The sequence below is a fragment of the Oncorhynchus mykiss genome, chromosome 16, assembly GCF_013265735.2.
Source record: "Oncorhynchus mykiss isolate Arlee chromosome 16, USDA_OmykA_1.1, whole genome shotgun sequence".
Taxonomy (NCBI): domain Eukaryota; kingdom Metazoa; phylum Chordata; class Actinopteri; order Salmoniformes; family Salmonidae; genus Oncorhynchus; species Oncorhynchus mykiss.
This window is the reverse complement of record NC_048580.1, coordinates 52,564,589-52,588,565: the sequence shown is the minus strand read 5'-3', so window position 1 is coordinate 52,588,565 and position 23,977 is coordinate 52,564,589. Positions and strand designations below refer to the sequence as shown.

The following is a 23,977-nucleotide window of genomic DNA, read 5'->3' as shown; positions in this document are numbered from 1 at the left end:
TGTAGGCATCCTTGCTCGCATACGCTTTTTCAGTTCTGCCCACAAAATGTCTATATGATTGAGGTCAGGGCTTTGTGACGGCCACTCGAATACCTTGACTTTGTTGTCCTTAAGCCATTTTGCCACAACTTTGGAAGTGTGCATGGGGTCATTGTCCATTTGGAAGACCCATTTGCGACCAAGCTTTAACTTCCTGACTGATGTTTTGATATGTTGCTTCAATATATCCACATCATTTTCTTTACTCATGATACCATCTATTTTGTGAGGTGCACCAGTCACTCCAAGCACCCCCACAACATGATGCCCGCCACCCCCGTGCTTCACGGTTGGGATGGTGTTCTCCGGCTTGCAAGCGTCCCCCTTTATCCTCCAAACATAACAATGGTCATTACGGCCAAACAGATCTATTTTTGTTTCATCAGACCAGAGGACATTTCTCCAAAAAGTACGATCTTTGTCCCCATGTACAGTTGCAAACTGTAGTCTGGCTTTTTTATGGTGGTTTTGGAGCAGTGGCTTCTTCCTTGCTGAGCAGCCTTTCAGGTTATGTCGATATGGGACTTGTTTTGCTGTGGATATAGATACTTTTGTACCCGTTTCCTCCAGCATCTTCACAAGGTCCTTTGCTGTTGTTCTGGAATTGATTTGCACTATTCGCACCAAAGTACGTTCATCTCTAGGAGACAGAACTCATCTCCTTCCTGAGCGGTTTAACGGCTGCATGGTCCCATAGTGTTTATACTTGCGCACTATTGTTTGTACAGATGAACGTGGTACCTTCAGGTGTTTGGAAATTGCTCCCAAGGATGAACCAGACTTGTGGAGCTCTTGGCTGATTTTCTTTTGATTTCCCCATGATGTCAAGCAAAGAGGCACTAAGTTTGAAGGTAGGCCTTGAAATACATCCACAGGTACACCTCCAATTGACTCAAAGGATGTCAATTAGCCTATCAGAAGCTTCTAAAGCCATGAAATATTTTCTGGAATTTTCCAAGCACAGTCAACTTAGTGTATGTTTTACATTTTTAGATTTTTAATTTCACCTTTATTTAACCAGGTAGGCTAGCTGACAATAAGTTATCATTTACAACTGCGAGCTGGCCAAGATAAAGCAAAGCAGTGCGACACAAACAACAACACAGAGTCACACATGGAATAAACCAACAGACTTTTTCTATTGTGTATGTACAGTGTGTGCAAATGAGGTAAGATAAGGGAGGTATGGCAATAAATAGGCCATAGTGGCGAAGTAATTACAATATAGCAATTAAACACTGGAGTGATAGATGTGCAGAAGATGAATGTGCAAAGGAGCAAAAATAAATAACAGTATGGGGATGAGGTAGATGGATGGGTTATTTACAGATGGGCTATGTACAGGTGCAGTGATCTGTGAGCTGCTCTGACAGCTGGTGCTTAAAGTTAGTGGGGGAAATATGAGTCTCCATCTTCAGTGATTTTTGTAATTCGTTCCAGTCATTGGCAGCAGAGAACTGGAAGGAAAGGCGGCTGAAGGAAGAATTGGCTTTGGCGGTGACCAGTGAAATATACCTGCTGGAGAGCATGCTTTGGGTGGGTGTTACTATGGTGACCAGTGAGCTGAGATAAGGCGTGGCTTTTCCTAGCAAAGACTTACAGATGACCTGAAGCCAGTGGGTTTGGCTACGAATATGAAGCGAGGGCCAGCCAACGAGAGCATACAGGTCGCAGTGGGGGGGTAGTATATGGGGCTTTGGTGACAAAACGGATGGCACTGTGATAGACTGCATCCAATTTGCTGAGTAGAGTGTTGGGGGCTATTTTGTCAATTATATCGCCGAAGTCAAGGATCGGCAGGTCAGTCAGTTTTACGAGGGTATGTTTGGCAGCGTGAGTGAAGGAGGCTTTATTGTGAAACAGAAAGCCGATTCTATATTTAATTTTGATGCGAAGCGCAGTCAGACAAGATCATAGCAAGAGTAATACAACGGGATGGTTAGTAAGGGTGAAAGTATAATTTGTTTAGATCATATGTATAATGGATTATGCCACACAGAAAATAAAATCAACATCACATTCACACTCTGTTGCCCCAGAAAGCCACAACGATTACTGCAACTTATAACATGTAACGTGCATTAGTCTCCTCATGGAATAATGCAGCACACCCTTATTATTTCATGTTATATAGTTCCATATGTTCTTAATTCAAGTCTGATTGTACATACGTTTGTATGACTTCTGTATGTGTCTTTGAGAATATCTACCATTTTCATAAGTCTCTCTCTCTCTTGGTATAGCAATTGCTTGGCATCCGACCGCAGATTGCTACAGAGGGTAGTGCATATGGCCCAGTACATCACAGAGACCGAGCTCCCTGCCATCCAGGATCTCTATATCAGGCGGTGTCAGAGGAAGGCCCTCAAAATTGTCAAAGACTCCAGCCATCCAAGTCATAGACTGTTCGCTCTGCTAACGCACGCCAAGCGGTACCGGAGTGCCAAGTCTGGGACCAAAAGGCTCCTGAACAGCTTCTAACCCCAAGCCATAAGACTGCTCAACAGTTAATCAAATGGCTACCCGGACTATTTGCATTGACCCCCTTTTTTATTTGCACTGACATTTTTGCACTGAATCTATGCACACTCACACAGGACTCTCCCCACACACTCACATATACTACACACACACACACACACACACACACACACACATAGAAACACTTTCATCTATCCTGATTGCCTAGTCACTTTTACCCCAATCTACATGTGCATATTACCTAAATGACCTCACATACCTCTTACCCCTGCACATTGAGTCGGTACCGGTAGTCCTTCTATATAGCCTCGTTATTGTTGTTTTATTGTGTTACTATTTATTTATTTTTTTACTGTTTAACTCTGCATTGTTGGGAAAGGCCTTGTAGGTATGCATTTCACAGTAAAGTCTACACCTGTTGAATTCGGCGCATGTGACAAATCAAATTTGATTTGATCTCTCTCTCTGTCTCACCAGTTCTTGCCTGGCACTGTCTGTGGGCCTGGCACATCTTGAGTGCATCTGATCTGTATAATGACAACGGAAAGACAGGAAAGTACATGTGGGTGGATTAAGAGCAAGGCCTTCATGTGGTGAAAATGTTACAACCTGTGTACTCTGTCAAGATAATATCCTGTCAGAGTGGAGTCCCCAGCCTACGTACTGCATATTAAGTGTGCAGCCTAAAAGGCACCCCTTTCCCTATTTTGTGCATTACTTTTGACCAGGGCCAATAGGCCCAAAGGCCTTTGGTCAAAAGTAGTGCACTAAATAGGGAATAGGATGTAATTTGGGATGCTGACTATTGCCTATCTGAAAGGCATCCTGTTTACACTGTCTTTCCAGTCTTGAGTCTCTCTTGTATCATAAACATTTCTTTATTTAGTAGACACAAATCATTAGTATACAAGTGAAGTAAATAAGTAAGTAGAACAATAAGAATAAGGGGCATGTGAAATGTTTTCTAGTGAATCCAACTAGAATTGCTGTAATCTCGTCCTCTCATATGCGGTAGCAACTGAGCCTGGGGATAAGGTTAGAATTTCTGTAGTCGGTGAAAAGAAGTTGTGGAGCAAGAAATGTCATGTTTGCCCTGCAATTATGTGCAGTGCAGCATTCAATTGAATCTTCATGTATCTGGCCATGCATTGTGTTGGTCAGGTAATCATTGTGTAGTTTTCTATAGCGCAGTCGATGGGACAAGACGGCACTGGCAAACATCAAGGGCGTGCTTGATTCACACAGCTGTTGTTAGACATTGACCGTGACCTTCAGTTAGACTTTCTCCACAGCGTCCCATGCCAGCTGTTCAGAAGGACCATCAAGCTGCAGCTGATGTTGAAAGGAATAAAAGGAAAAACGGCAGCTTTGAGTAAAACAAATGCTTCTATTTGGCAATTGTTCAAATAGCTCTGTTCACAAATGTTCCATTTCACTCTGGAAAAATGGATTATATTGACTTACAATATGTGGCAGCAAATAGAAATGTTCTGATGTGGTTCACTGGTGACATTACGAAGTCAGTGTTTCCCAAAGGACCCACTGGTGGGTTGAGGCCCATTTACTTTTAGGTGTTGCAAGAAAAAAAAGGTGTGTTGACTTGGTGGCTAAAAGGAACATCTGAAAGCCATACAACACAGTGAAATAAAGTTCTAATCGCTGTTATAAGGGATTGTTACAGTATATGTAGCCTATGTATGAAGTTTGCGTTTGCGAAACAACTTTGGCATTATATACTGTAACAATTTTTGCCAATTAATTATATTTCTTGACACACAGTACGTCCCACTGATCCCATCTTGATTTTGTAGGAAACAACCCCTTAACCTTGGAACTCTACTGACTCTGTCTCCTTTATCTATAACCCCAGGTAAACCATCCATTCTCCCATGCGTCTGAGCTATATGAAGCACGCTTCCATTCTATGTGCCCTCAGCCTTAGGTGACTCATTGACCGGTAGAAAGCAGTGTTCATGCAGACAAGTTCAAAGTTCAAAGTAACACACCCCCCCCCCCGGTAGCATATCACTGACAGACAATGTGAGGACTCTTTTCGCCTCCTTCTGGTTCATTGACAAGTGAAAATAAGGCAGGCAGCTTCACCAACTGACCCTACGGCACAGAGGAAGGGAGGGAGAGAGAAAAGGGAGAAGATAAATGAGTGGAATAAGAGGAAAACATTAATAATAGATGACTGTGTTAACAGGCAGGATGAACTGGGCACATCAACTGTCATCTCCCTGTCATTAATAAGTGCTTTACACATATTGTGAGAGCTATGAGTACAGGTTTGCACTGCTGTATGTCTCCACAAGATGGAAACACAGACACAAACAAACAAACACACATATACACACACACACGCACACACACTGAATGAGGTCACACTACTGTTATGTTAAACTCAGGGAGATGTGGAGTTGTATGTACATCCGCAGTGGAATCTGTTAGCGCAAGTTCAGAGAGGGAGTTGGAGAACTTGGCAACCAATCAAAGGTATCATAAAGCAAACCCACCCTTTCTTGCATCCGCTCAATCCAGAAACTCACAAACACATATAGTTTAGCCCCCCCCCCCCCCCCCCCAGCTACTGCACCTGGATCAGGAGAACACAATGGCCAACTCAGACTACCTTAGCAGATCTTTGCTTTGGTGACTAGTGAGTACATAGGTCCCACGGATGTAATGGAAACTAAAATTTGCACATATGTGAATTGTGTGTGTTTTGTGTATTGATGAGTGTTACTCAGGGTGGAAGGCAGCTGTGAAACAAAGGGAGTGTGTGGGGTATGAAGAGTAAACTCATGATATCACAAAGGGAGGAAGGAATGGAGAATGCAGCTGCATTCGACCAAGGCCAAGGCATGCTGGGAAATACACTGAGAGTACGAGATGTGAGAGAACAGGGTCACATAAAAATACCTAAAATAAGAGAGGAAAAACTCACACAGTATGGTTGGAAGATGGTCTGAGAAAATGAAGAATTGAGAGAGTTTAAGGGAAATGAGCACAGTGGTGTTTGAGAAGAAAATAGAAAATGAAGGATAGAGGTGGGCCTAGGTGGAGGGAAAGAGAGTGGCCCCACGGCCAGCTCGAGATGAGGAATCCTTTTTAATGTAAACAGTGATATAAACACTTCTGCACCAAGATAAGGGGTTTGTGAGCGCTTGTGGTGCTGTGTTACAATTTAATGTTGCATTCTTTTCCTCCAGATTGTATGATAGAACTTGGGAGTAAGGGCTTGGAGAACTCTGTCTCTGAAATTGGATGACTCATTGGGCCAGTAACCAAAAGGTTGCTGGATCGAATCCCTGAGCTGACAAGGTAAAAATCTGTCGTTCTGCCCCTGAACAAGGCAGTTAACCCACTGTTCCCCGGTAGGCCATTATTGTAAATAAGAATTTGTTCTTTAACTGACTTGCCTAGTTTAATAAAGGTTAAATAAATACATAAATAATACAAAAATGACACTGACCTTGGTCCATGGTTACTGAATAACGGGGCTTTAGTATTCCACATTTTAATGAACAAAATACTGTTTATTTTACCCACGTACAAACTACTGAATGGACGTTCAAGTCACTATACAATAAAAAATTGCATTTGGCTGATGAACTTCCTATTAATTGTTATTAACAAAGTTAGTTTTAATAGTGATGTACAGAAATCATTGCGATTTTCTGTTTATACATACAATTATAGAATAGCATTAGTATTGTAATCACATCTGTGCAAAATGTAAAGAAAAATGTATAACAAAGCAGTTGTCATAACTCTTGAACTGGTTATTTAAAGTAGATACAGTGCATTCAGAACGCATTAAGACACCTTGACTTTTTCCACATTTTGTTATGTTACAGCCTTATTCCAAAATGTATGAAATAAAAATAGTTCCTCATCAATAAACACACAATACCCCATAATGACAAAGCAAAAGCAGGTTTTAAGAAATGTTTGCAAATGTATTAAAAACAAAAAACAGAAAAACCTGATTTACATAAGTATTCAGACCCTTTGCTATGAGACTCAAATTTGAGCTCAAGTGCATCCTGTTTCCATTTCTCATCCTTGAGATGTTTCTACAACTTGATTGGAGTCCACCTGTGGTAAATCCAATTGATTGGACATGATTTGGAAAGGTACACACCTGTCTATACAAGGTCCCACAGTTGACAGTGCATGTCAGAGCAAAATCCAAACCATGAGTTCGAAGGAATTGTCCGTAGAGCTCCGTGTTGAGTCACAGATCTGGGTACTCAAAAATGTCTGCAGCATTGAAGAGCCCCAAGAACAGAATGGCCTCCATCATTCCTAAATGGAAGAAGTTTGGAACCTCTTCCTAGAGCTCGGGAGAAGGGCCTTGGTCAGGGAGGTGACCAAGAACCCGATGGTCACTGACAGAGCTCCAGAGTTCCTCTGTGGCAATGGGTGAACCTTCCAGAAGGACAACCATCTCTGCAGCACTCCACCAATCAGGCCTTTATGGTAGAGTGGCCAGATGGAAGCCACTCTTCAGTAAAAGGCACATGACAGCCCACTTGGTGTTTGCCAAAAGGCACCTAAAGGACTCAGACTATGAGAAACAAGATTAATTGGTCTGATGAAACCAAGATTGAACTCTTTGGCCTGAATGCCAAGGGTCACGTCTGGAGGAAACCTGGCACCATTCCTACAGTGAAGCATGGTGGTGGCAGCATCATGCTTTTGGGATGTTTTCAGCGGCAGGGACTGGGAGACTAGTCAGGATCGAGGGAAAGATGAACGGAGGGAAGTACAGCGAGCTCCTTGATGAAAACCTGCTCCAGACCGCTCAGGACCTCAGACTGAGGCAAAGGTTCACCTTCCAACAGGACAACGACCCTAAGCACACAACCAAGACAACGCAGAAGTGGCATCGGGACAAGTCTCTGAATGTCCTTGAGTGGCCCAGCCAGAGGCCAGACTTAAACCTGATCGAACATCTCAGGAGAGACCTGAAAATAGCTGTGCAGCAAAGCTCCACATCCAACCTGACAGAGCTTGAGAGGATGTGCAGAGAAGAATGGAAGAAACTCCCCAAATACAGATGTGCCAAGCTTGTAGCATCATACCCAAGAAGACTTAAGGCTGTAATCACTGCCAAAGTTGCTTCAACAAAGTACTGAGTAAAGGGGCTGAATTCTCATGTAAATGTTATATTTCCGGGGGGTTTTTAAAATACATTTGCAAATATTTCTAAACCTGTTTTTGCTTTATAATTATGGGGTGTTGTGTGTAGATTGATGAGGAAAACGTCATACGTTTTAGAATAAGGCTGTAACATAACAAAATACTTTCCAAAGGCACAGTGTAAATTGTGCAAAACTTACCCCAATAAGTTTTTTTCTCTCCAAATAAGCCATTCATTACGATGACCCCATTGAACACCAACTCTAATGACAGTCCACCATTCCATGTCACAATAAGGCTATTTTCAGATCAGTCCTCTGGAGAATCCAGCACAGCTTTAGAGAGAACTTCCATTAGTCGATCTTGGCAATATGGGAAACTGTAATATTTCACTATGGAAACTTTAAATGTTACACAGAGGGTGTTGGCCCCTAGAATTTGGGAAAGACTCAGTGCAGAAAATAGCAAAACAGATGTGTATCCTTGCTAGTTGAATCTTGTAGTTGAATCATTAATTCACATGAAGACGGTGCACAGATGAGTGTAGTATGTTTTCCTCCCTAAGTTCAACATGATGTTTGACATATCCATGATCTAAGTCAAAGGTACCATGCAATGTACAGTATGTTGTGTTTAATGTAACTTGTCATATTTGTTTAGGAGGTCTTATGATGAATCATTTCCTTTTGAGCTCGATTCAGTTTGGCTGTCTGGCTCTCAAAGCATGGTAGAATATCCTGCACTTGGTCAGCCATTTTGTCCTGAGGGGCTTATTTAGAACCCCCCATAAAACAGTCATCTATGTGGTAACAAAGTTCGCATGATGAGCAATGGGCAGGATGCACACCCCATGAAGAGCAGGAAGTTCCAGTGACGCAGGAAAGTAAGGATCACAGCATGTCAGGAAGACACTGGACATTTGGTCAATTAAGTTCAACACAGCCCAGTGATGGGAAACCTCTCTGACTTCCCCCTCCTAACTTATTTTTACTTTTATTTATGTCTGGTGTCCAAATCAAAAATAGTGCATGAGCTTACACATGAGTGTTCTAGGCCTGGCATGCATGGGCTGTGAGTGTGAATGCTTTGGGTTTGCTTTTGACATCAAGCAGATTGGGGGATTAATAATTGGTCTATTTTGTGGCCTATCAGATCGCCCTGTTCTTCTCTTTCATATTTTATCTCCCTTTGACCCACTTTCCCTCTTACTTCTCCTGATCAGATAGGTGCTCAATCTCTCCTCTCATTCATCGCCTGTCTCCTATCTTTGCGCTGCCGTTTGTTTCACCTAGAAAGGCCTGGAGAAAGTCAACACTCCACCTCTTAATTCTTACAACTCTACAAAACATGGCATAAACCTAAAATTCCTCAAATTCGCGAAGGAAGGTACAAAAACTGGCAATGAGTGATGTGGAGAATTGTCTTTACTACTGAAATTGTGTTTCCATTGTGATGTGATGCCAGAAGCACTGGAGCCAGTTTTAATGGTAAATAACAGCAGGAGCGCTGACAAAGTGTTAAGAGATTGTATAAACCCCAATTACAAATGGTGCATAGTTGTGTAAACTTGAAGTGTTCAGAATTTAACAAAATAGGTCCCTCCACTCACGAAATGCTGTGTGTCTGTGTTTCCATGTTGTCACACTGTGAAGGTTGAGCAGTGTCATACAGTAATGGACTTGTCATCCGTTTGTCCGTCTCCACCTCCTTTACTCGTTCACCTCCCTTCCTCCCTTATTCCTATTGCCTTGTCCACTGCCAAAAATGGTCAACTAACCTCTCTTTGCAGCTTTGCCCAATCGATTTCAATGACACTGTTCCAGAAAGACATGTGAATCTCAGAGGAGCACAACTACTCTTCCACAGAGATTGCTAGGGTATGTGCAAATAAGTGAAAACAGATAGCCAGTTTGGTTGCGTAACCTGTGCTTACTGAGAGAAGATAGAAATGTGTCAAAATGAACTGGTGTGCGATTGAAATGATTTCCCTTACTCTGGTCCCCCTGTAACAACATGTCATGTGAATTGCATACAGCACAGACACTCACCTGATCCATTAGTCAAAACCTGCATGTCGTAGATGCACATATGCGCACACACACACACATACAGTACACGCATACCAATACAAAGTTATTCCAGGTGGGTATTTCTAACTGATTGACTGCTTACTGGACAGTGCAAAGAGCAGGACTCCCATCTGCTGAGATAAACAGTGTGCTATACAGTGGACCAGACTGGGGGGGGTTGTTAATTTTAGTTCGGTTTGGCTAACGTTAGCTAAGCTAGGGGTTAGGGTTAAGGTTAGGGTTAGGGTTAAGGGGCAGGGTTAGCTAATATGCTAAATAGTTTAAAAGTAGTAAGTAGTTACAGTTGCTAATGAGCTAAAATACTAAAGTTGTCCATGATGAGATTCGAATTCGCAACCTTTGGGTTTCTAGACTTTCGCATTCTATGCCCATCCATCCACCCCGACCAACCACCCCCATTTCATTTTTTTGCATTAAGTAACCATCTGTCTTCTGTAACCATACCAAAGTAACATTTCATACTAATTTGAATGTCCCAGATTTATGTTTACTATGTTACGTCTAGTCTATGAGACCAGGCTGGTCAAACAAAACAATATTATTTTTGGAAAGGGTAAACTCCTTATCTTTCATAGAGCAGCCCCTATATTTTACTGACTCAGTGTTTAATTACTAGGTGTGTGGTGGAGTGTTCTGTTACAATGGAAATAAGCTTGGGTAATGTGGTGCACCGAGGTCTCTAGACATCAGACCTTTCCCACTGGGCATAGAAGTAATTTCAACCTCTAGTTTTGATTTCAGTTGACACCTGGTTGATTTGTCAACTAATCTGAATTCAATGTGAAATCAACAAAACATTTCATCATGTCACTGGATTAAGGTAAAAATGTGGTTAAAAAAATCAAAAATTCCCTTACATACATTAGCAAATCCAATCAGTTTTTCATGTTGATTCAACTTCTTCACATTAAGTTATTTTGTTGAAATGATGTGGAAACAATGTTGATTCAACCAGTTTTTGCCAAGTGGCTTGTTCCTTCTCTTAATTCCCACTTTCGTCTTCTACCCTATTCCTACTCCTCCTCACCTCTCTCTCTCTCTCGCTCTCTCTACAAAAGCTGCCTGCTTTTCACTCTCATATAGACCCCTTCCCAATATCACATTCTCCAAGTCTCCCCTGAGGCACTATAGGCTGATGCAATTCAATTAAAAATAATATTTAATGGAATTTATTTTGACGACTTGAGCAAACCTGATGCTGAAGTCCAAGAGCTTGACCCCATTATTTTTGTCCACCAGTCAGTGAACAGTCTGTCATCATACTGTAATTCTATATTTAGATTTTTTTACATGATCTTATAGTATCATATTTAACTAAGCATGCACATACACATTAAATAGAATATAGCCTACATTAGGCCTGTCATCTTGAGGAGGCACTCTCATTAAAATGATTTTGGTGCTGAAAGTCAGTGGCCCTCTGGTAATAAAAGTATCCATAATTACAACGGCTCATAACTGAAATTCGTAGTTATAATAGGATAAGTGTACAGAATCCAGATAATTATACCGTTGGCTAATTTCAAAGCTTAAAGTTACAATTCTTCTTTATGTTTCACATTTTCAAGACTCTTCACTTTTTGCGTGATTGACTACTCGCCATAAAATGTAAAGATAAACTTTATGAGAAAATGGGCACCTTTCCAGAGCAATGACGTTTGGCGAGAGCTCTCTTGAGCTTCTTGCTATTCGAAGTCTCTTGAAAGACTGGAAATAAAGACGATTGAACACTGGAAGGGGAGGACCTGGACACGGGACTGGAGTCAGGGCGAAGAACCGGCTTGAACACTCACGCCCTAGTTCGCTCAAAGCGCCTTTTACCTCACAAACTCACGGAGGATACCCGAGCAACCAATTTTCTGGGGAAAATATTACGAGAATAAAATGTTCCAGAAAAACAGAAACAAAACTGGAAAAGTCTGAGTGAAAGTGAGGATATGTGAAGTTCCAATCTTTTTATAGCCTGTTAGTAGCTCGAATGTAAGCCTGATTACCATTTCACTTGGAGCAACGGTCCAGGCAATGGACACTTTTTTGGAGGAAGCCCTTTCGATATCGTCATAATTCTTTATACTGGAATTGATCACAATTAACCCTTGCAATGAAGGTTCGGGTTGCATTTACTTGCATGCTGGTTTGCGTGTTCCTGTGGTCGTCCAGTGGTCAAAACTCCGCACCAGAAGCAGGTGAGTTTTGCAGGTGATTGTCGTTGTTCTGGTGGTGGGTGGATGTTATAGCCTAGTTCTACATGACTGACAGACTAGGGAGGAGAGGTGCAGTCAGAGTATCTCCAAATGGTGTTATTAGATTGGCACAATAATTTTATCATAGACTACTGTTCATAGAATTTCTACAATTTTGACAGTAACCTATGTTGATACCTGTTCCTGGATTTTAATGAGAAGTTTAACGCTATGTTAAATGTATTTATGCATATGATTTATGGTGATGTAAATTAAAACATCTAATTGATTATAACACCATAATAATTACTGAACGCTTGTTACAACCATGCATGTGTTAGCTAGAGCTCATAACCGTAGTGGTGAAAACTAAACTTGGTGGTGAGTCAATTCAATCTGTCAGTGGTCTGTTTTTATGACTCAGTGTAAGGGTATAATGTACAGAACATTACACTTCTCACACCCTCTTCCATTTATAGACAAGCCATGTTTTGACTAAGAGCCTAATTACTTTCTATGCATCGCACTCAAACATAAAAATGCTTTTAATACTAAGGACTGGCTGAGAAGCACAGTTTATTCAGGTTTCATCTCCTGTGATGTATTTTGATCTTACATATAGCCTACTGATGTTTTTTCATTTTTATTTATTTAACCTTTATTTAACTAGATAAGTCAGTTAAGAACAAATTCTTATTTACAATGACAGCCTACCCCGGCCAAACCCAGACAACGCTGGGCCAATTGTGCGCCGTCCTATGGGACTCACCAATCACTGCCTGGTGTGATACAGCTTGGTGAAATAACCACATCATGTTTTAAATCAAGAAGAACTGTGGATGAGGCCTTTTCTATCACATCTGGGCTGTCAATCTGAAGTACACACCTGTGTGTGTGTGTGTGGTGTGTGTGTGTGGTGTGTGTGTGTGAGCTTCCATGCATGTGTGAAACAGGTCTAAAGTGTTATGGTCAGTTATTCCCATGCTCATCAAGGTTATGGGGTTTCATAATTTACATTCAGTGTAACCATTACTATATTAGTCAAACTTGTTCATGGTGGACTGTAAATCTAATACTGTACAAAGCAAATATTTGGTTTACAATCAATAGGCATGACCAGAGAGACACATACATACTGTAAATACTGTTTATAGGCACTTTAACCTGGAGGCCACTAAGGCAGCTGGAGGAGTACAAAGTCCAAACAAGAAGACAGATGTAGCGAATTCTTTAGGAAGCAAGAGAGTGAAAGAGAGAAAGGCAGTGTTTTCACACTCACTGCAATTCGTCCTTCAACACTACACACTTGTCAGTACAACCACCACAGATCGAGCGTCAAATTAAAGCCTGAAGAAATTCACTTTTAAGGGCCCAAAGAAAATAGTGCATTTCAAAAGAACTCATAGCTGGACAACGAACTTAGCATGTTTCGCTCTCGCTTTCTCTCGCTTTCTCTCTCTTTCTCTCTTTCTTTCTTTCTCTCTCCCTCACTCTTTCTGCTCTGAGCACATGTGCTACTACTGCACATTCTTCCTCTTCTCTCAAATGGAACTGCAAAAACACACCTCCCCCTTATCCTCTCTCTCTCTCTCTCTCTCTCTCCACCTCCAACCCCTCCTTATACCACCAATAGCTCCTACTGTTCCCCCCCTCTCCTCTCTCTCCCCCTAACCCCTCTCCCTTAAATGAGAAGCCATGTTTCGTGCTACTGTTACGAAATATGTCAAATTGGCAAATCTGGAATATTTGGCCTAGTCTTCCTAAATGTTGTGACAGCATCTTTCATCCGTCCTTCATCCGCCCATCCCTACTCTGATCTATCTCACTTCATCCCTATATTTTGTTTGTTTTGATCTGGTCTAATTTCTGTAATTACTTGGTTCTCACTCCTCCACTCATTTCTGTGTGTGGGTGTGCGCACACTTGCATGCATGCACACTCACACTGAACAGGGAGGGGACCACTGGAAAAAGTTAAGGGAGGGAGAAGGAATCAGAGGGAGAGAGAAAATAGAGAGAAAGTTGGAAGTGGTAGTGGGTTTTTCCACAGATGCTCCACACCGTCTCATTTTGCTCTAGGATTGTACTGTACATATCCCCGTAAATAAGTGTGGCTATGAGTTTGCCACTTCTCTATGGGAAGTTTGTAGGTTAACTAACTATACCACTATGTTTCCCACATACACAACAATTAGTGTATCTCACACACGTATTATAAGCACTATGCTTATAGAAATTCACCCACCATGAAGTGGGGGAAGAGACAGACTGAGAAGGTGTAAATATTGCTACATTTAATCTCTAGGAGCATATTCTCATTCATTTTCACATATTATTAGCATGATAATCTGTAGCCGTAGCCTATACATACATTGGGGCAAAAAAGTATTTAGTCAGCCACCAATTGTGCAAGTTCTCCCACTTCAAAAGATGAGAGAGGCCTGTAGTTTTCATCATAGGTACACTTCAACTATGACAGACAAAATGAGGAAAACAAATCCAGAAAATCACATTGTAGGATTTTTAATTTATTTATTTGCAAATTATGGTGGAAAACTTTTGTTATTTACCAAATACTTATTTTCCACCATAATTTGCAAATAAATTCATAAAAAATCCTACAATGTGATTTTCTGGATTTCTTTTCCTCATTTTGTCTGTCATAGTTGAAGTGTACCTATGATGAAAATTACAGGCCTCTCATCTTTTTAAGTGGGAAAACTTGCACAATTGGTGGCTGACTAAATACTTTTTTTGCCCCACTGTATGTATCTATATTCTCGTATAGCTGTAAAAATCTACTGAATGTGTGTCCACCACCTGTAACCTTTCCTCTCCTCTCAGTTTTGAACTGCTGTGAGGGTGACATCCTCTTCCTATTGGACTCCTCGGGCAGCGTCTCATCCTATGACTACTCCCGCATGCTGGGCTTTTTGTCCGAGCTCCTCCTTCCATTCTCATTGGGTGAGGACCAGGTGAGGGTGAGCCTTCTGCAGGTGGGCACCCAACCCCGCCTTGAGTTTGGTTTTGACAGCCACAATAGCCAAACTGGCCTACAGGGGGCGCTGGGGAACACCAAGCCTCTGAGGGGCGACACCAACACAGAGGAGGCCCTCAGGATGGCCAAGGACTGGGTGCTGAAGCCCGGGGGTGGTGCGGGGGCCAGGGAAGAACTCCCCAGAGTTCTAGTGTGGCTGACGGATGGGGTGAAGCCGGGTGATGTGATTGGACCAATGGAGAAGCTGAGAGAGGAGGGCGTGGCCGTTCTGGTGATCTCCACGGGCCACGGGAACTACCAGGTGCTGCGGCAGGTGGTCACCCCTCCTGTGGAGTCACACCTGTACTTTGTGGACATCGACGATATGAGTATCATCACTGAGGACCTGAGGGATGCCATTATTGGTGAGTGCGTGTGGGGTTCTGTGTGTGTGTGTCCATTTTGATTCCACAATTGACTGCAACTAACATGGACCTGACACCTTCTTTTGAGCTCTACTATAAACTGTGCTGCTGTACAAATCCATGTCTCTGTGCTGCTCCTTTATCACATACCCACTCCTAGAGACAGTGGGACATAGAGGGAAGAAGAGACCGTGTGTTTTAGACTGTAATGAGAGAGGGGGGACTATTAATAAAGACATTATTCAACCCAGCCCCCTCTACCGTGCCCCCCTACGGTGCCAGACAGATATATATATATATATAGACAAGACGGTATTTTTCTGGTCAGATAGGGTAACAGTCATAGCGACACACAGGCACTTCCAGTAAACATATGTAGCTCTAAGACATGATGCATAGTGATGGGCGGACGCAGAGTGTAAATACAGTTTGTTTACGACACAGAAGGAGAATCCAGGGTTCCTTTAGCGAGTGCCTGAGGTTCCTTTCCGCTGATACTGAAACCTGAATACTGGTTTGCTATTTGTTACAGTGGTATCCTCCAGAACTGGTTTGTCTATTTCAAGGGTTTTTATGGCATGAGTTGTGAATGCATTGGAGAACCCACAGTTTGTCTGTCTGTCTGAGCTCTTCTCTTACTGGCGTGTCCTCCACAACTCATCCCTTTCCTCCCTCTCTTTTTTGCCATCTTGTTCTGGTTATCCAAGTAGGAATGTTTGCCAGTGAGAGAAGGGAATCTGCACACTGTGTTAATATGGTATGGTACCGCCATCGTTTCAATATAAATTTCCATTCATTCCATTCCAGCCATTACAATGAGCACGTCCTCCGATTTAAAGTGAAACGAGTCTCCACTGGAGGTGTATGTTGCACCAGTGGTTCAGTCCTTCGGTCTCAGTCTGTTTCTTCTCTAACAGAGATCCTCCGGGCTGAACGGCTCCAGGTGCGAGACGTGTATATTGCACCTCCAGTCCACCAGACCTTCGGTCTCAGTATGTTTCTTCTCTAACAGAGATCCTCCGGGCTGAACGGCTCCAGGTGCGAGACGTGTCCACAGACAGCGCCATGCTGCAGTGGCGACCGGTTCTGGCCGGTTTGACCGGTTACTATGAGATCCGGTTTGGACCGGCTCCCAGTCTAGGAGTGAGCGAAAGAGAAGCAAGGGGGCCTGGTACCAGCCCCAGTACCAGTGGTAGTCATTACCAACGACTGACCCGGCCAGGGGACTCCAGCATGGCAAGGCTGATGGACCTGAAACCAGACACCACATACATGGCCACACTGACTCCTAAGTCCAACCTACAGGTGCTCAACCCCCTCTCTGTCACCTTCACCACTAAGCCAGGTAAGAGGAGGTGGCACGTTTACATTGGACATTTACATTGTTACAATTAACAATGTTGACTTGGAGTGTGATGTCTTTAGGGTTGTGTCCAGCATGGGCCTCACACTGTATATCAAAAATTCTTGAAGATGGAATCCGCAGTAGGGGAAACAGCACCACTGTCCAATGCACGGCCGTTGTTATTGTTTTTGTTTTGTTGACAAGGTAGAGCTGGGGAAGATTGTGCCTCGTTGTAAAATTTGTACATGTGCTGCTGTTCTATTGCACTTGCAATGATGTCAGACGGGAAAAAAACTGTGTTGGTTGTTTGTAGTATCTTCTTTGTTGTAATATCAGAAACGGATGTGGCAGTTCCCCCGTTAAGGATTCCAGCTTTCACTTCCACTTTAGAATAAAATCACTTGGTAAATCATCATTTTATATATATTTTATTATTACATACAGTTGAAGTCGGAAGTTTACATACACTTAGGTTGGAGTCATTAAAACTCGTTTTTCAAACACTCCACAAAATACTTGTCAACAAACTATAGTTTTGGCAAGTCAGTTAGGATATCTACTTTGTGCGTGACACAATTAATTTTTCCAACAATTGTTTACAGACAGATTATTTCACTTATAATTCACTGTATCACAAGTTTACACACACTAAGTTGACTGCCTTTAAACAGCTTGGAAAATTCCAGAAAATTATGTCATGGCTTTAGAAGCTTCTGATAGACTAATTGAGTCAATTGGAGGTATACCTGTGGATGTATTTCAAGGCCTACCTTCAAACTCAGTGCCTCTTTGCTTGACATGAGAAAATCAAATGGAATCAGCCAAGACCTCAAAAAAATAATTGTAGACCTCCACAAGCAATTTCCAAACGCCTGAAGGTACCACATTCATCTGTTCAAACAATGGTACGCTAATATAAACACTATGGGACCATGCAGCCGTCATACCGCTCAGGAAGCAAACGCGTTCTGTCTCCTAGAGATGAATGTACTTTGGTGCGAAAAGTGCAAATCAATTCCAGAACAAGAGCAAAGGACCTTGTGAAGATGCTGGAGGAAACGGGTACAAAAGTATCTATATCCACAGTAAAACAAGTCCTATATCGACATAACCTGAAAGGCTGCTCAGCAAGGAAGAAGCCACTGCTCCAAAGCCACCATAAAAAAAGCCAGACTACGATTTGCAACTGCACATGGGGACAAAGATCGTACTTTTTGGAGAAATGTCCTCTGGTCTGATGAAACAAAAATGGAACTGTTTGGCCATAATGACCATCATTATGTTTGGAGGATAAATGGGGCGGCTTGCAAGCCGAAGAACACCATCCCAACCGTGAAGCACGGGGGTTTCATCATCATGTTGTGGGGGATCTTTGCTGCAGGAGGGACTGGTGCACTTCACAAAATAGATGGCATCAGAGGAAGGAAAATTATGTGGATATATTGAAGCAACACTTCAAGACATCAGTCAGGAATTTAAAGCTTGGTCTCAAATGGGTCCTCCAAATGGGCAATGACCCCAAGCACACTTCCAAAGTTGTGGCAAAATGGCTTAAGGACAACAAAGTCAAGGTATTGGAGTGGCCATCACAAAGCCCTGACCTCAATCCTATAGAAAATGTGTGGGCAGAACTGAAAAGCGTGTGCGAGCAAGGAGGCCTACAAACCTTACTCAGTTACACCAGTTCTGTCAGGAGGAATGGGCCAAAATTCACCCAACTTATTGTGGGAAGCTTGTAGAAGGCTACCCAAAACATTTGACCAAGGTTAAACGATTTAAAGGCAATGATACCAAATACTAATTGAGTGTATGTAAACTTCTGACCCACTGGGAATGTGATGAAAGAAATACATGCTGAAATAAATCACTACTATTATTCTGACATTTCACATTATTAAAATAAAGTGGTGATCCTAACTGACCTAAGACAGGGAATCTTAACTAGGATTAAATGTCAGGAATATAGAAACTGAGTTTAAATGTATTTGGCTAAGGTGTATGTAAACTTCCGACTTCAACTGTATCACTTTGTCTCCTCAGAGGTGTTGAGCCCGACTGTGGTGACGGTGTCTGACTCAGGGGCCAACGGTGTGAGGGTGAGCTGGGGTCCTCTGCAGCCAGAGTCTGTCCAGAGCTTCCAGGTGGAGTACATGGCCCTGCCGGGGGGGAAGCTCCACATGACTACTGTGGGCCAAGGGCAGAACTCCACCCTGCTGACTAACCTCCAGCCAGACACCCAGTACCTGGTCACCGTGAGCGCACGGCACTCCTCTGGCCGGGAGAGGGCCATGTCTGTCAAAGTGTGCACTGAGGAGGGTAAGGAGCATTGAGGATATGGTCTTAGGTATGAATGGTATTAGCCTTAAAGCTTAAACTGAAGTATTAAAAGGGGGAAATGCAAAATTGACTATTATACTTCACATAGAACTGTATAAATGCAGCACATAGGCCTTATTCCCCCCCTCCCTCCCTTCTCAGTGAGGCCGGCTCTAGCAGACCTGCAGCTGACCACGGTGGGCAGTGACTCTGTGCAGGTGGACTGGAAAGCCAGCGTGGACGGCCTCAGGGGCTACTGGCTCACCTGGGAGGGACAGGGCATCCACGGCTCTACCGCCGCCCCGCGCTCCTCCCTCTACTTGCCTTCCAACTCACTGTCCACACGCCTCACACACCTGCCCCCCGCCACCCGAGTGTGTGTGTCACCCGTCTACCGGACGGCACGCGGGGAGGGCCTCTGCTGTATGGCCCAGTTTCATTCAGGTGAGAGGACAGCATGCTGCCATTTTGAATTAGGAAGTGAACCCTTTCAGCACTGCTGGTTGGGGTCAGTTAATTTCAGTTGTTGAGTTGGTCAATTGGAGCGGGCATGGCATTTTTGGGGGCATTTCTAATTGGATCCTAGAATTTGCACTTTTAAATGCACCCAAGCCATCTCTCTGTTTGGATAAGGATGAGTTTTGAATAGCATTTTGAATCTGAAGAGGAGCAGTAGCCTATTTTTTTGCCTACATTTCAACAATGATCCACTTATAGTATGTCACCAAAACTTCTGATAATTTTTGGGAAACAACTGTCTGACCCCAAAGTAACCACACCAAAAATGTGTGGTTGTGGTTGTGCCAACTGGGGTTTCCATAACAACTAGCTAACACTCTTGGCTTGCTACTGGGAATGTCTGGTATGAGATTTTCATGTGTGTCTGTTTCCTTCTTCCTTTCAGATGCATCGGTTTGGGGCCACAGATCATAACATTGCTGAGCTCAACAGGCACTATGCCAAGGATGGAGAGATGAAGGAGAAGAAGAGATAGAGGAACAATGCATCTGAACTTGCATCCCTCCTTCAGTTCGTTCTCTCCTTTCTGGACAAGACACAAGGCCTTTGGCTTACAAAGCACTGTCTAATAGATACTGATACGATAGATAGATTGATAGATAGATTGATAGATAGATAGGCTTGCTGTACTATAAAGATCTTGCTCTATTAGTAAGCACCCTAACTGAGTTGGGTTGCTATCTCCAGCGATATATACATCTTGATTTTCACATTTACTTTACATTGCCTAAAACCTGTAATCACACTGTAAACATGTTTGTTTTAGATATAAAATGTAGAGAGTGGCTAAGCATATCAGTATAGATCAAGGTCATTCTGCTTGATGGTATTTTGCATAATGTAGTTTTAATCAACAAGACCCACTGGGCACAGACATGGTGATTTACTAATTTGAATTCAACAGAAAATGTCACCAAGTCGTTGGATTTAGGTTAAAAGTTGGGTGGAAAAAAACATGAAATTCCCTTACTTTGATGACTTTTTGCAAATCCAATCAGTTTTCCACGTTGATTCAACATCATCTCATACATTTTTGATGTTGTTGAAATGACGTGCAAACAACATTGATTCAACCAGTTTTACCCAGTGGGGAGGAATGTATTTTTTAAAAATGTTCTAGCTTCTACAATACACAAGGAGCAACCATGTTTGCAAAATAATCTGAATATTTCCCAAAGCACCCACTCGTAATATTTTAGTAACACTCTTTCCATGTGTGTGCCAACTCACTTTAATTGAAGGGCAAATGGACACAGAATCCTTAATAACAGAGGAACCCATCTAAACCAATGAAAAATCTGATTCTCTACATGGCTGCACTGATAAAACCACAGACGAGATGTTCTACCAGTGAGATGTTGCAGATGATTTTTCGATAAAGGATCAATCTGACCGTATTCATACTGTAGGTGTAATGTTTCGACATCATTTCAACATCAAAAAATCTAAGCGATGACGTTCAATCAACGTGGAAAACTGATTGGATTTGCAAAAAGTCATCAACGTAAGGAAATTCTGTCTCTTTTTCACCCAACTTTTAACTTAAATCCAATTGACATGGTGACATTTTATGTTGATTTCACATTGACTTCATGTTAGTTGACGACTCAACCAAATGTAAATCAAAAATAGACGTTGAACTGACGTCTGTGCAGTGCGGTGGGTCTGTTATCAGCTGGTTTCTGCTGCCTCCCTGTGGAAGTTGTACTGATGCATTTTAGATCCTTTTTAGATAGTTTCAGTGTTGGTTTGTTCATATTCATTACATTGAGAGTTGTTCATCACTATATTAAATGAACTAGTTTTACAACATAGCGGATTTTCATTGAGAATGATCATGCATATCCAAAGTGATTACAGGTGTAATACAATGTATTTGTTTGGTCATTTTTATTTTCACTCCTAACTAACTGCATCACATTTTTTTGCATTAACATTAACTGCATTAACTTCCAGAACTGTCTCTTAGTGCCTAGTATTGATGGATGCTGTTGGGTTGTTGCAGTCACCTCTCACAGTGGTACATCAGTTAAAGCACAGGGACTGAATGACTGACCATTTATTGAGGATCAGGATGCTAATTAGAGGAATTAATTGAAGAAGGGTTGATATCAAAAGGGATTGTAGAAATTATGATGAATATGAAACATTCATATCTGATTTGTGAGGAAAAGCTGGAAATAGAGGTTGTCAAAGGGTGAGTCTTATTTCATGGCCTTCCCCTGTAAGACATTCTATGCATCTCTAACTCCCATTCTAATTTTCTCATCTCCTCACTCTTCTTTGCCATTTTTCCTCTGGCCTTAGTTATCTTTGTTTTCATTATTATTTTGGTTAGGTCAGGGTGGGACATGGGGGATTTATGTGTTTTGTCCGTTCTAGGTAGTTTTGTATGTCTATGGTTGCCTAGATTGGTTCTCAATTAGAGGCAGCTGTCTGTCATTGTATCTGATTAGGAACCATATTTAGGCAGCCATGTTCTTTGGGTATTTTGTGGGTGATTGTCTTCTGTCTTTGTGTCATTGCACCAGATAGGACTGTTTCGGTTTTCACATTTGTTGTTTTGTATTTTGTAGTGTTCTCGGTTATCGTCTTCATTAAACATGTTGAACACTAACCACGCTGCATTTTGGTCCTCCTCTCCTTCAACGGAAGAAAGCCGTTACAATCATGCTCATTTTCTTTTAATTGTCGCCTCCTCTGCCTTCTCATCCTCGTCGTTCAATCGTTTTTTTTCTCCTCCTCAGCTCTCTTTTTTTGCATCTTTTGCATTTTGCATCTCTTTCTCCCTCTTTCTTCTCCTGCTTATTTTTCCCTTTCCCCTCTGTCCTTTCATTCTCTTCCATTTTCTAAAACTCTCTTTATCGTTCATTCTCTGTAGCTCCCAATGCTTTTCCTTTTCCGTTATCTCCAGTTCTTTCTTTTGCCTTTTCTCCTCTGCCTCCTGTTCTGCTTTCGCCATCCTGCTGCAATTTCTTGAGGATCTGCTATTTGTTCTTTAACTCCTGTTCTATGAGATGTCTTTGTTTAACAGTCTATCCTCCTGTGGGTTGGCAGTTCCTCACTTCTCATCACGATCACTCTCAGAGGAGGTCTCCTCTTTTTCGCACATTGTTTTAGGTACTCCTTTCCCTTCTCTCCTCACTCTCACTTAGATGAACAGAGACGGCAACTAGGCTATTACATTCCACTCCTGTCATTTGCTAAAGAGGTCCAGAGCAGGAGCAGCCATTGGTGAAAACAGCAGGAGGGGCTTGGTGTGTGTGGTACTGGAGGAGGGCAATGAGGGCTTGGGGGTGTCCATTGCAGGGGAGAGCTCCCCGGTCTGTCCAGGGGGAGGTGCAGATGCGTGTGGCAAGGGGGACAGGGGGGCATGCGGGGGAGCTTGGTGCAGGCATGCCTGGCTGGCTCTGGCTGGGTGTTGGGGGTCTGGTCGGGCCCGAGTGGAAAATACCAGCTCTGCCGTGAGGAAGGATCGGCAGAGTTGATGAGATGGGGCATGATGGAGGATGCTGACCACTGCTTCACCACGCCTCTCTGCGTGGAGACAGATAGACAGATGGCCGGACCAGCCAAAGCTGGTTAAAGATTACATTAGGGGTGATGGTCTGGCCTTACCTCCTCCAATATGCCTCTTAGAGTCTTCAGCTCCTCCCAGATCACATCATCAGAGGCTGACTGGGACAAGAATTCAGCACTGGCAGTTTATCCACACCAGCCCATATCACTCCGGGAACCACCAATACCAACTTTGTTTTTTTCAATAGAGATAAATTACATACATCTTTATGTGCACTAACTAATATCATAGGCTAATTAACTTGGGGTTCAACCCCTGAGGAAGTGGAAACTCAAAACACATTAACTTTGTAGATCTCTAACTAAATATAATGCCACTGCTAGTAGCCATGTATTCATCCAACAGTAAATTGAATGTTGCAGTTGTAGGCTACTACCCATGAGACCTTTAGGCCTATACCCTGGTAATGGCCAGGGTGCATTTAACATGTTGCTCCATATCACAAAGCCATATCAAATATCTTGGTTGTAAAATAGTTGCTACTGAGCTGAATATTGAGAGTTAAGAAGTAAGGATACCTACAGAAAGCTGTGTTTTTCCCTTAATTGCATTTAGAAATGTTATACGATCAGAACGTATTTCTCTCAAGCGCATGGGGGAGATAGGACTGGCTCACTCATCACAGCAGCAGGCCCCATCGAGGGCAAAGGCACAGGGGCTGATACTTTCATTACACGCATCATGAGGATAATGCACTTTCCTGTTTGACCAAATCATGGTTTTAGTCGTCCAAAAAACAGGACGTTTTGAATGAGGTGACAATGTAGAATATGCTCTTTCTACGTTTACAGGCACCCTTTCCGTTTTTTACGATCCATGATCTTGGCTTTCTAGGAGCAGGTCTCTTTGCTGCTGCCGTGTTAGACTTTGCATGC

At 42.6% G+C, this 23,977-nt stretch overlaps 1 protein-coding gene across 1 annotated transcript; it reads left to right on the top strand.

Moving 5' to 3' along the window:
• The first annotated feature begins 11,422 nt into the window (after positions 1-11,422).
• On the top strand, positions 11,423-22,133 carry LOC110492250 (von Willebrand factor A domain-containing protein 1). The gene is made up of 6 exons (XM_021566397.2): positions 11,423-11,944; positions 14,785-15,342; positions 16,355-16,687; positions 18,728-19,003; positions 19,166-19,447; positions 19,908-22,133. The coding sequence occupies exons 1-6, from the start codon at positions 11,860-11,862 to the stop codon at positions 19,934-19,936; spliced, it is 1,563 nt and encodes a 520-aa protein (XP_021422072.1). The 5' UTR covers positions 11,423-11,859; the 3' UTR covers positions 19,937-22,133.
• Positions 22,134-23,977: the final 1,844 nt, after the last annotated feature.

Excerpts from the sequence above, each read along its gene's own strand:
- LOC110492250 (XM_021566397.2), top strand. The coding sequence starts at position 11,860 with ATGAAGGTTCGGGTTGCATTTACTTGCATGCTGGTTTGCGTGTTCCTG. Across the intron at positions 19,004-19,165 it reads CAAAGTGTGCACTGAGGAGG|TGAGGCCGGCTCTAGCAGAC; the intron begins GTAAGGAGCATT and ends CTCCCTTCTCAG. Across the intron at positions 19,448-19,907 it reads TATGGCCCAGTTTCATTCAG|ATGCATCGGTTTGGGGCCAC; the intron begins GTGAGAGGACAG and ends TCTTCCTTTCAG.